Source organism: Acyrthosiphon pisum, chromosome A1 (genome assembly GCF_005508785.2).
Source record: "Acyrthosiphon pisum isolate AL4f chromosome A1, pea_aphid_22Mar2018_4r6ur, whole genome shotgun sequence".
Taxonomy (NCBI): domain Eukaryota; kingdom Metazoa; phylum Arthropoda; class Insecta; order Hemiptera; family Aphididae; genus Acyrthosiphon; species Acyrthosiphon pisum.
Genome location: NC_042494.1, coordinates 10,303,726 through 10,315,804, shown reverse-complemented (window position 1 = coordinate 10,315,804; position 12,079 = coordinate 10,303,726). Strand labels below are relative to the sequence as shown.

The window sequence follows — 12,079 nt, the reverse complement described above, 5'->3', positions numbered from 1 at the left end:
CGCGGCGGCGTGTCGGGCCCGTCCCCCTTGGACGACGACGACGACGGCCTTCATGAAGACATTACTCTTTACACACGCCGCGTGTATCATAATATTGTGTACGAATATATTATGAATATATATATAATATAATATCTATATAGGTGTATAAGGTACGGAGCGCGTGTAATCATTGTCGGTCGTAAAACGAGAGAAGCGGACGAAAAAAAAAACGAAATAAATACGAATAAAATCGTGACGAAAACTACATAATAATAATAATAATAATAATATAACGTGTAGTCGGCGGCGATGCCCTGGGTATCCGCGGGTCGAGGTGTAGGAGGGAAAAACACTGGACCCGGATAACCGCGGCGGCGTACATAATATGTAATTGCGTATTATACACCGCAGCGATCGCGCCGAAAAGAAAAAGAGTCGGTAATACCTATATAATGTGGGTAGGTTGGATATTATACTATATGTATAATACACGCGGTGGGCGGGCAGGAGAGAGAAAAACAAAATTATACCGAAATAAATAACGATATCACGTAAATATATAATAATAATAATGTTACAGTCTCACCGCAGCATCGATCCCGTTCTCGCGATTGGTTCGTCCGCGTTGATAATTTCATCTTGTCCGCTATACACACGTCGCACTGCGTACATATTATTATATCGGTACCCACACAATCGCGTCGTAACAGCAGCTATGTACGTCGTGTATTATAGGTACGTTATTATATTATGATGTCTACACTCCACATCCAGCGGGCGTATAATTGGCCGACGATAATATTATAATCTCGACCGAACTAAGACTCGGCGACTGATTTTCCTGTGACAGTTTCGCTATAGTCTGTACACCACGGTATAAACATTATATTCGTATTATTCGTCCAATAATTTGCGTAGGCATAGGGTTGCGCGTCACACACTTTTGCGAACTGCAGCACTTGATATTAAAACGTTTTAAGGGAACTGTGGCAGAATTGACTAGGCAACTATTTAATCGTCGATTTAAAACCACGAATGGTCCAATAAGTCTTTTAAGAATAAATATAATATTATTAATTAGCGTAACAACTTTCGATGTACAAAGAACGGGCGAAGACCATCGTCAGATGATAGCAATTGATGAGTGTAGATAAGAATATCTTATTGCACGAACTAGATTCCTCCTAGCCCTTTCAGTTTCAAAGTCTTAATTAAATATCAAGATGGGGAAAATTACCTATATTTTGTACCATTTTGGAGATTTTCTCTAGATCAGATAATTGTTAAGTATCTTACAAATAACAGGTGAAATAATTGTATCGGACTACGGGTAACGGGTGTAACTAAATGACACCGTCGAATTGGCAATCGCTATGGCGGAACAACTTATATCAATCGGGTGACGCCGCCGAGTCTACCGGCTGCTGCTCGTATGTCTAATCAAATAAACTGATAACTCTCCATAGCGAGGCGACACCATAACGTAATATGGACCACGGACGATAGAAGAAGATCAGGAGATGCGGTATTATTATTATTGTTATAAATATTGTTATAATAATATTGTTACCTACACCGTTCACCGCGTCGTCGTCGTGACGTCACCGCGTGCGTCTCACTCCGGTCCGCATCGTAGTCGCACACTTGGGTGGTCCGTCGTGGCGCGGTTGCGGTAACCGCGCGCGCGCGCTGCCTCAGTCGACGATTCGGTTTTGTGGTGCGATGTGCGCGTCGTGCTCGTCGTTCTCCCGTCCTGGTCGCCGCCGCCGCCGTCGCCGTCGCCGTCGAGTCACAGCCGTGCCCAAGTCCGCGAGATCGCCACCGCTCGAGGAGCTCACCCGCGGCAACCGTCGCTTGCATACCTTTATCATATTATAGGAGCACACAATCCACGATCGTAACCTTCAGCCTCCGCGTAAACAGCTACGAAGTGACGTACACCATGCACCCACAGGTTCGTAGCCGCAAAAGATATGTCCAGGGTCTCTGGATGTCGTGGTTCGGGGAGATTTTTTTATGAGAGCGGCGAGGGGAGAGGCGAGTCCGCGGAAGCCGTTGTCACGACAGGCGACAGTCTTCAGACGAAATAGTATATTATTTAAATGCTCGCAGTCTATACCGATAGTAGATATAGCCACCGTATCGTACATAATATTAGACCTCTACGTATTATGTGACAATCTCGGTCCGACATTATAATATTATGCTGACGTACCGCGGTTGCGGTACGTGTACACGAAGCACCTGTTGTTGTCGAGCTGAGAATTTATAGGTACGTACAATAATATTAAGCCCACTGCTACCGCATCTGCTAAACGCGAAAGTGTCAGATAAGTCGGCATTCTGTCAGAGTTTCGGATGACGGTTTCTTAGAATTTCAATAGTATCGGCTGTGATATGTAAATATAATAAATTATATTATTATAGTGGCGAGAAACTATTTTAGAAATGGACGAGAAGTGCTGGTTCGTCGGCGATCTTGTTTATTTTTAAGTTTCCTATTTGGGACGGTACAATTTGTCTCCGTCGACCCGAATAAAACGGTACTATAATTGCCGCAGATATATTGTAATCATAAATATATCTCGTATAAGGCCTGGACGCCGGCCAACGACGACTACGGCGGCGTTGTTCGGCTGTCAGAATTATGTCCGCCGTCAAAACTGGTGTTTTTATTAACTCTTTACGTCATCAGGGAGCAAGTGATAAAATATGTTTTCGCGTTTCTCGCGCTTCATCGGCCGCATACGAAACTTGGCTACAGCCAAGAAAGTCACAATAATACTAATACTACAGTGTTATGTGTCAGTCTGCGCGTCGCCGCCAACCCTCGATAACATTTTATAATATTTTATTCTCGTCTTTATTATTTGACCGGTCCACATGTACACCAATCGTATATCGTGTGCGTAAAGGAGAAACATATTTTATACATATATATATATATATATACGAGTTGTTGAATGTAGGTACACCTGATTTTATTATTATTATTATTTTTTTTTTAGTGTGTAATTCTCACAGGGTAAAAATATTTCAACAAAGACTCGGCAAAAGGGAGAATAATAATATAATGTGGACGTCGAGAGAGAACAGGTCTCAATACATCTGTATGGCAGGACAGAATGGGGGTGGGGGAACACAAAAAAAAAAAAGGACGGCGAGAATTCAAAATTCAACGTCCTGCTGTTCGGTTCTAAGAAATTCACGGCCAGTTGCATTCCATCACTGGCATTATTATATCGAAATGTTTATCTGTGATCTAACAAATTGAACACATGCCTAAACCACCTCCAATCATGCGTCGTCGTCGGTCGTCCGGTGCAATGATAAAGAGGAAACTGTGCGCGGTTTTTTCTAACTTTGAATTTTTTTTTTCTCTTGTATCCATTAGTTTTAGTTTTTTTTAGTCTGTTTGATTATTCAATTTGCCGCCGTAGAGTAAAAAAAAAAAAAACGAAATAAACAAAAAAATTAACATGTCTGTAGCGCTGGTCCGTAAACTGTATGATATAAATAATATACAATATAATCGTAGTGTCGCTGCTGCCGTGTATCGGTATGGAACGATGAGGTGAGAGGAGGATGCGACGGGAAGGAAAAAATAACGCTAAGGATTTATAATAATATAAACGACCATTATTATTATTATTATTATTACGAGTCGTGTGTTTGAATAACGCAGCGGCATTAATGAGTAATGACCCATGGTCCGTCCAAACTATATGGTCACGAACTCTGAACGTTAAAGGATATTATAATTGAAAGATTAAATAGCCGGTGTCCGGGCACCATAATATTATACAGATTGAGTTGCAATATTATTGTACTGTTTATATTTAATTTTCAATACACAGGTACTATATCGACCGTAATTATACATAATTACTACCTTCTATTTCTGTAATAATATTATGACGATATAACGACCGTATTCACATTATAATAATTTATAACGACACTCGACGCCACAGACGAGCAAAACGGAAGCTATACGTACGCTAAAAAGCTCGTCTTCATCTTCGTAATTGATATGACGAAGTCGTCGCGTATAGTGATGTGTATGCTGCGTACACTACACTGCACATGTGTGCACACACTTGTATACAGAGTGTTTCTTTTATCGTATACCGGCCCCAAAGCGTTGAGATTTTTTTTATTTTAATTTTCCTTCGCGTTTACAAACATATCGTTTTAAATTTTATTACAGTTATCAGGTTTTGTTCTTCAGATTTAAAATTCCTAGGATTTTCTTAGGATATTTCCTGATTAACGATAAAATAATCATGATGCACATCGTGTATACACTATATATGTAGTTGGCAACGTGCTAGACACTCTGCAGCCGCGACGAAGAACGGACGAGAAAATAAATAAAATATTACGATGAAAAGCCTCTCCCGGAAATAGTTCACAGGATGCCAATTGTATATACATTTAAGTGCGAGTATGTATCGGTATATATACATATAATATAATATGTTCATCTATATGTAGAGGTATATAATACGCCACCGCCGCCGACATCTGAAAATAGTGTCGTAAATCAACAGCTCGCTCTCGCCGCCGCACATGGCCCCGGCTATCGTCGTTAAAATAAAACTCTCTTTTCGAAAAGGACAACACCGACTTGTCCGGGAATTTTTACAGCACCGCCGTCGGTGCAGCTCCTTCTGCTGCCACTCCATACGTCTTGCTGCTCCTCATACTATCCGTGATTTTATATATACATAGGTTGTCAGCCGACACGATTCGTTTAGCGCCGAACACGTTTTTTGATACACAACAACTGTGCGTCGGTTCTCGTTTTTCGTTTTTATTTTTACGAATCCGCTCTCCGAGACGATGAGCCGTAACAGACGACGACCACAACACCGCCTGAGATTTACCATACCTAAATAATATTTAGTTACCGCCACCACTCGTCACTATAGACGACCATTACGAATCGTCATCGCGTCCTGTCATCATAATATCCCTGCTTACCCCTCACGGACGTTCAAATATTCCCACGTCCACGCCCCAAACGGTCTAATCGAATGAAACACCGATTTAATATACAGCAAATATTATGAAGGTAGGTGGAAAATTGTTTTGTCGCGAAAACGATTCACAATAGTGTCAATTTAGTGTAAAAAACAGGGAACAATTTTAACGTGAAAACTGGAGCAAATTGGATATGTATCATATAAACTGACGACAATATAAATAACAGTAAAAAATATTGTACAGATATAATTACATGAATTGCAAATAAATAATATATAACCCATTATACGTACTTATGTCATTAAGTGATCATGATTTAGGTAATAATATAGACTCGTAAATCGTAATTATTTGTTTAAAATATTGTAAATGCTTAATTTTATTATTTGCGGCGCGGAATTAATTACTTTCCCGTGTTCTTTATATTATTTTTTAAAATCTTTATCGGTCTGTCTGAGTTTCTTTATTTCAAAACAATAAACAAACGACTCGCATTGTGTATTGTTTATACGATACATTATAATATCACTGCGTTTAGTAAATAATATATATATACACACCGAGTTTATAAGAGCGCTTGATCTAATAAGTTGTTCCATTTTATTGAACACGGCACGCGAATTTATGGGTAATTGGCAACTACAGACATTTTTTTTATTCTTTGGCATTCGCAACAAGCTCGGGGCTGTCAGTAACAATAATAATAATTAGTACAAAAGCGGGGTTTACTTGGTTTTGGCATTTAGAATAAAAATATTTTACGAGTTGGTGCGTTCACGTCTTTGGCCCGCAAGTTCGCGGCGCTTTTCGATTATGTTGTGTTGACGTATATGCGTATATAGGCTTTAAATAACCGCCCGACACACGAATAGACACTACTCCTGCGGCGTATTAAGTGTGGTATTTTATGACGCCTGCAAAGTTTATGGGTTTGAGCTGCTTTTACACACGGGGAAAGTCAATTCGGTGTAACCAGCCTGTCCGCCCCCTCTGCACCAGTGATAATAATAATTGTATCGCGATATACTACCCATATTATATATTATTATAATTACGTGCGTGTATTTATAGCCATGTGTATTTTGATTGTTTACAGCTTGGTCGGCAGTTGCGGTGTCGGAGGATCAGGTGACTTAGTTCGGAGGGGGGGCGGGTGGCGTCCTGCCGCCACACCATCCGCACCCCCATCCCGCCGATTTCCCCCATCCACTTCGTTTCAACTGTATGGATATCTGTTCGTCGTTCGCAACAGTCGGTTCCCTGAGTAAGTATAATAAACATAATGATGTATATGTGTTGCTAAACGATAATTATGACTTCCTCGAACATGGTTCTGAATTATTAATACTTACCTATAATAACGTCAGGATACAAATTGTTATTAAATTTGAGTATTTGTACCTATGGTTTTATAATAATTTCTCTATTCATTATAATTTTCATATCTTTATCTCTTGCTTTTTCTTATGGAAAAGTGAGAGGACGACAGTCGGTTCAATTCTGATAGTAATAAATAGGGATAACCCCATTTGAAAGGAAATATTGTGTAATATTAACAAAAATGCACCTTATTTTTTAATTTCAAAAACATTTTGAGTTGTAACTTTTCCCGCCTGCCCTTTCACGGTTAGCCGTTTTCAACGCATTTAATAGCAGATATGACTCTATATGGCTGTTGTGTTAATCTTTGCGAATCGTGATCAACAGGTTCTGGTCTGTGTAGCCCGTTGGCACAAAGCTTCTCGCGTCAGGGCAAGAAACGGGCGCTGTCCGTGTCGCCATCCCCGGACCTGGAGCTCCATGGCCGGATTCGGTCATCGCCGAGCGCGCTTTACTCGGCCGCCGCAGCGTACGGCGCTTCGTGCTCCAGGAGTTCGAGCACTTCCGGTTCGTACGGGCACCTGAACCCGCTGGCGTTTACCATGCAACACCACCCGTCCGTCATATCGCCGCAAGTCCAACAGTTATTGCGATCCGCCAGTGGCTTGCACTTGCCGTGGCACAACGCCGCCGCCATGCCGTCCTCCGCCCACCATCCTTCGTACAACCTACACATGTTACCGGTACCCTCGCAGGACTGCAGTTCACAGGCAAGTAGTTTCTATTCGTGGCTTGTTGTTGTATAATGATATATGACTGCGCGTTGTTTTTCAACTCGGCGGCCGTCGTTGTGTTAGTTGGACGGTATATGCGTCATGCATTATATTATAATGTATCATGTTGTGGTTATTAGATGTTGGCCAACGACATGTGCAAGATCAAACAAGAACGGTCCAAATCGAAATCGACATCGGCTTCGAAGAAGGCTTCTCAAAAGATCGTCGAAGACTCGAAACAAAATTCACCGGAATCCATCAGTGACCTCAAAGGGGAACCAGATTTCATCGAGACAAACTGTCACTGGAAGAACTGTAATTTAGAATACCAGACTCAGGCAGTATTAGTGCAGGTACATATCATGATGATTATTGTTTTCATTACCTTTCAATATTGTTTTCAATCTACAATATTATTAATATTATATACCTACGCCGACATTGAAACGTACCTATAATTGCTCGAAGCAAATTAATTTACACTGCATAACTCAACACCAGTCACACACCAACACCGGAATACTAATACGCTTACCGTTTTTCTTTTATAATATAATGATAATGCGATGACTTTATAATATCATTATTATGTTTTTGTGTTTTGCAGCACATCGTTAATGATCATATTCAGGCGAACAAAAAGTCATTTGTATGCCAGTGGCAGGATTGTTCTAGAGCCGAGAAGCCATTCAAAGCCCAATACATGCTTGTGGTACATATGCGAAGGCACACTGGAGAGAAACCTCACAAATGCACGGTAATTGATTTATCTCTGAGTTCTGTTAAGTGTTAACATAAGTCGATTGAATAATATTATGATAGTTTTATATATATTATATGAAAAAACTAAACCGTGATACTTTAATTCAATAAATGTATAACCAATAGCCAAAAATATTATACTAATTCGATCATTTATAAATATGTTATGTTTAACACCAATGTTCAACTACGTGTTTTTAAAAATAAACTTTAATATGTTAATGTTACAGTTTGAAAATTGCACCAAAGCTTATTCGAGGTTGGAAAACCTAAAAACTCATCTCAGATCTCATACCGGCGAAAAGCCCTATACTTGTGAACATCCTGGTTGCAGTAAGGCCTTTAGCAATGCTTCCGATAGAGCGAAACATCAAAACCGCACTCATTCCAGCGAGGTAATTGCAACTTTGATTTAAAAAAAATATACTCTACCTATACAATGTTTTTAATATGAGTTGTAATATAATTATAACTCATATAATGGGTGGGCGGCACTGTTTAAATAGTATATTGTATAATATACTAAATACAAATAATACTTTTTCTATTTCAAAATTTGTTTTGGTGAAATTGTATGTTTAAAATTGTTGTATATAACATAATGTTTAATTTGTGTGTATGCAATCAGTTGGGAAAAATGAATAGGTGAGAATTGATTATAGTTTATGGGTTATAGACTATAGTTATAAATCGTTCGCTGGAATTGAACTAACGTACATATTTGTATTTTTTAGAAACCGTACATATGTAAAGCTCCTGGTTGTACAAAACGTTACACCGATCCAAGTTCCTTGCGCAAACACGTCAAGACGGTTCACGGGGCTGATTTCTATGCGCATAAACGGCATAAGGGCAATGGAAACGGTGACAACAGCCGCGGTGGTGGAAGTGGCGGTGGAGGTGGCGGCAACGGACCGGGTGCCGACGACGCGTCACCGTATCGGAGCGATGAGATGCCCATGAGTGCCAAAACCGTTAGCGTGTCTAGTCCGAGTATAAAATCTGAAGTACGTACCTATAACATTCCTAAAATAAATCGAATTTAATAAGACTATTTGGCATAATTTTAGTTTGACTTATTTATAAAATTTGTGTTTTGTTTTTTCTTTCCGTAGGAAACAAATTCCCCTGGCCAACAACCCAGTCCTATGAGCGTTCCGTACAGTAATAGAATGTTTCACGATGAGCCTATTAGCGACAGCAACCATAGTGCAGACGCTCTGGATGATAATTGGGCCGAAGATGGACATGAAGCCGACGTGAGTGTTAATTATAAATCTTATTCAATAGCAACCGCAGCGCCGATTTCAGTTTATCATGGAAATTGAAAATTAAAACGGTTAATAATTTATTTGATTTCTGTAGTTATTCGACTTTATTCCGATGCATTCTGAAATCGGAATGGTTACTTCCGCGCCTATGATTCAAAGGATGCGACGGTTTGTGCCACACGCTGGATTGAAACACGCCGCAGCCAGTGAGTTATCGCCAATGCCCGATTTGAGTCCAGGACACGGAAGTACTTCTGGTATGCAAGAATTAAATAAACAATTGACTGACATGAAAATGGTGTCTAATCAAGACACCATACGGAGAGAAAGCACATATAGTAACTACTATAGTATGAAGTCTGACCTAAGTCGCAGGAACAGTCAAGTACGCATACCAACTTGATATGAAAAATAGTTCGGTATCATTGTTTAATGTAAAAATGTTGTACTTTTTTAGGTGCCTTCTGAGCATCATAGGTTAAGCAACGCCTCATCCCTATACGATCCGATTTCTGTGGATTATTCCCCTAGTCAAGCAAACACAGCAATGGGTCCTGATATCGATGTATGTACCATTGTACCTAACAGAGAACTGTTAATTATTTGTTGATGTCTACAATATATTTTATTTCAATGTCGTTTTTTAGGCGTTTACCGATAACGAAGAATGCAGACAGTTGCCAGAAAGTGCCAAAATGTCGAGACCTCAAACTCGCCAAGCTGGAGCTGTACATCATCCCAACTCGAACATCAACCTTGACGAAGTCGGTGAGGGTGAATCGCTGGAGAGCAAAATGGTCCTACCCGACGATTTTGACGACGTAATCAAGGATATGGTGAGTCGATAAAACGCGATAAAACCAAAAATGATATTGCGTAAGTTCAATGTTATACTAAACGGTTTCTGTTCAATTATATTTTCAGATAAGCGAAAAAATCGACGACTACGATCTCGGCGCGTTTGACGCGGAAAAGACCATTAACGAACTGACCGAATCCGCCCTGGAGCACATTCCCACGCTGACTCCACCCATCGTCGTCCAGGACACGTCCAACGGTGCCAGCAACGGTCAACCGTTGACCAATACCGTGGCTCCCGTCATTCCATCACCCATTCCGAACGACCGGCCAAGCAAGGCGCCGCCGGCAAACAGCTACCGGAACATGCGCAGCAACAGTTTACCGGTCAACTGGCAGGGACAGGAACAGAGCCACGGACACGTCTTGCCCGGTTCGGTGTACAACCCTCAGTTCCAGAACCAAAGACCGTACCAAGCGAACCACCCGGCGATGTTGTTCGGCACCACCACTACCAACAACACCAACAATAACAACAACAATAACTTTAACGTCGGGCCAAATATGCAGCAGAGGCAAAATGGTGGACGGTACTCGTATTCGTCCAACCAGGACTTTGTTAATTACAACCACAATTACGCCAACTTTAGGCACAACATCGGTCAGCAGTACCATCAAGTGAAGAACAACAACAACAATCAACACTATCAGCTGAACAACAACAACAATAACAACAACATCAACAATAACAGCAATAGCAACAGCGCTCACAACAACAACAACAACAATAACGGTCTACAGTTCCACGGGCAAGGAAACGAAAACGGGTACTATGACGACAACAACGCCACCCCAAATGCGTACCAGAGGTGCCAGAGGACCGCCGCTGGCAACGGAGGACAACAAGCTGCGGCTGTGGGACAAGCGGCTACCGCGCATGGCATACAGTCGTACAATCACAGCTACTACAATGGCGGCTGTAACAATCTGCAGTGCGGTCAACAGCAGTGCGGCCAACAGCACAACAACAATTACTACAACAGTGGCTATCATCAGAACAACGGCGGAAAATTCAATGGCTGCTATTCGAGGCCAAACCACCACCAACAGCTCAACCAGCAGGCTCATCAGCAACAGCAGCAACAACAACAGCAGCAGCAGCAGCAGTATTACACGGATCTGGACCGGAAACAGGACACCGGGACGACGGCGGCCGCGAGTCCGATGGAAGAGGAATCCTCTAACTTCCGGCCCGCACCAGAGCTCCAAGAGTTTGACAGCAGCAACAACATGGTGCTCAAGGACATGTCCACGTCATTGAGTTCACTCTACGACGAGAACACCTTTTTCCAAATGTCCACCGTGTTTTCTGAATCATAACCACATCATTCGCCACCTTACGTATTTATTGTATAAAAATTAAAACTATAGTTACCACTCAGTTTTAGCGTGTTTTGTAAGTGCCCTCTTCCCCCCCCCCCCTCCAATGAAGTGTTGATCATTTGTATTTGTATTTTTATTTATGTTTTCTTTGCTGTAAAACTGGTCATTAATGATAACTTTTTATTAGATTTAAGATGAATGCATTTCTGAACTAATGCATTTATTCTACATAATTTAAAACGTAATTTTGAAATTGAAAAAAGAAAAAATTAGACTTAAATCCGTTGGATTTGAATTGTGTATATATTGAAAATGTTAAAATTCATAATTTTATTTGTTTAAATGTAAGTATGTAGTAAACTTTAAATTTTTATTGTTATAAATGTGATCTTCATTTTAAGACTTTTATTTATTTTTTTTTGTTAAAATGAAATCATAACTTTCTTGTATGTTTGATTTAAGATGGTAAATTCTTTTTTAATTAAAAAAAGTTATATTTAATACTTATTCAATTGTTTTTGAAGTATATTTTGGACCATTTATATCTGACATCTGATCATCTTATGACAATATATTTAGATACATAATATATTCAAGTATGTCCTCGGGGTAGGTACCATTGAAATATATGTGAAAGGGTAAATAAGTGGATAAAAATAATTTATGTTACTAAATTACATATATCATAGTTTGTAATATGATGCATGATGTATATACTACTAAAAATCAGTGTACAGTATTCATTAATTTTGTATACGATGTAATGTTAATATCATTATATACTTGCTGATCCCGCAC

General features: G+C 40.2%; 1 protein-coding gene across 3 annotated transcripts in view; it reads left to right on the top strand.

The window, feature by feature from the left end:
- LOC100575006 (transcriptional activator cubitus interruptus) overlaps positions 1–11,784 on the top strand; it is a 37,997-nt gene extending 26,213 nt beyond the window's left edge. Inside the window, exons 1-12 of one of the 3 annotated variants that reach the window (XM_003244282.4) lie at positions 1,671–1,936; positions 6,068–6,235; positions 6,679–7,061; positions 7,205–7,420; positions 7,675–7,824; positions 8,060–8,224; positions 8,564–8,836; positions 8,945–9,088; positions 9,195–9,485; positions 9,558–9,665; positions 9,748–9,936; positions 10,025–11,784. In XM_003244282.4, the coding sequence (XP_003244330.1) occupies positions 6,196–6,235; positions 6,679–7,061; positions 7,205–7,420; positions 7,675–7,824; positions 8,060–8,224; positions 8,564–8,836; positions 8,945–9,088; positions 9,195–9,485; positions 9,558–9,665; positions 9,748–9,936; positions 10,025–11,278 (3,213 nt within the window). In that variant the 5' untranslated portion in view covers positions 1,671–1,936; positions 6,068–6,195 and the 3' untranslated portion in view covers positions 11,279–11,784. Of the gene's footprint in view, positions 1–1,670; positions 1,937–1,991; positions 2,255–6,067; positions 6,236–6,678; positions 7,062–7,204; positions 7,421–7,674; positions 7,825–8,059; positions 8,225–8,563; positions 8,837–8,944; positions 9,089–9,194; positions 9,486–9,557; positions 9,666–9,747; positions 9,937–10,024 lie in introns of those variants that run through there. The other 2 variants (XM_008184576.3, XM_003244281.4) reach the window with 2 other exon arrangements.
- The last annotated feature ends 295 nt before the right edge of the window (positions 11,785–12,079 follow it).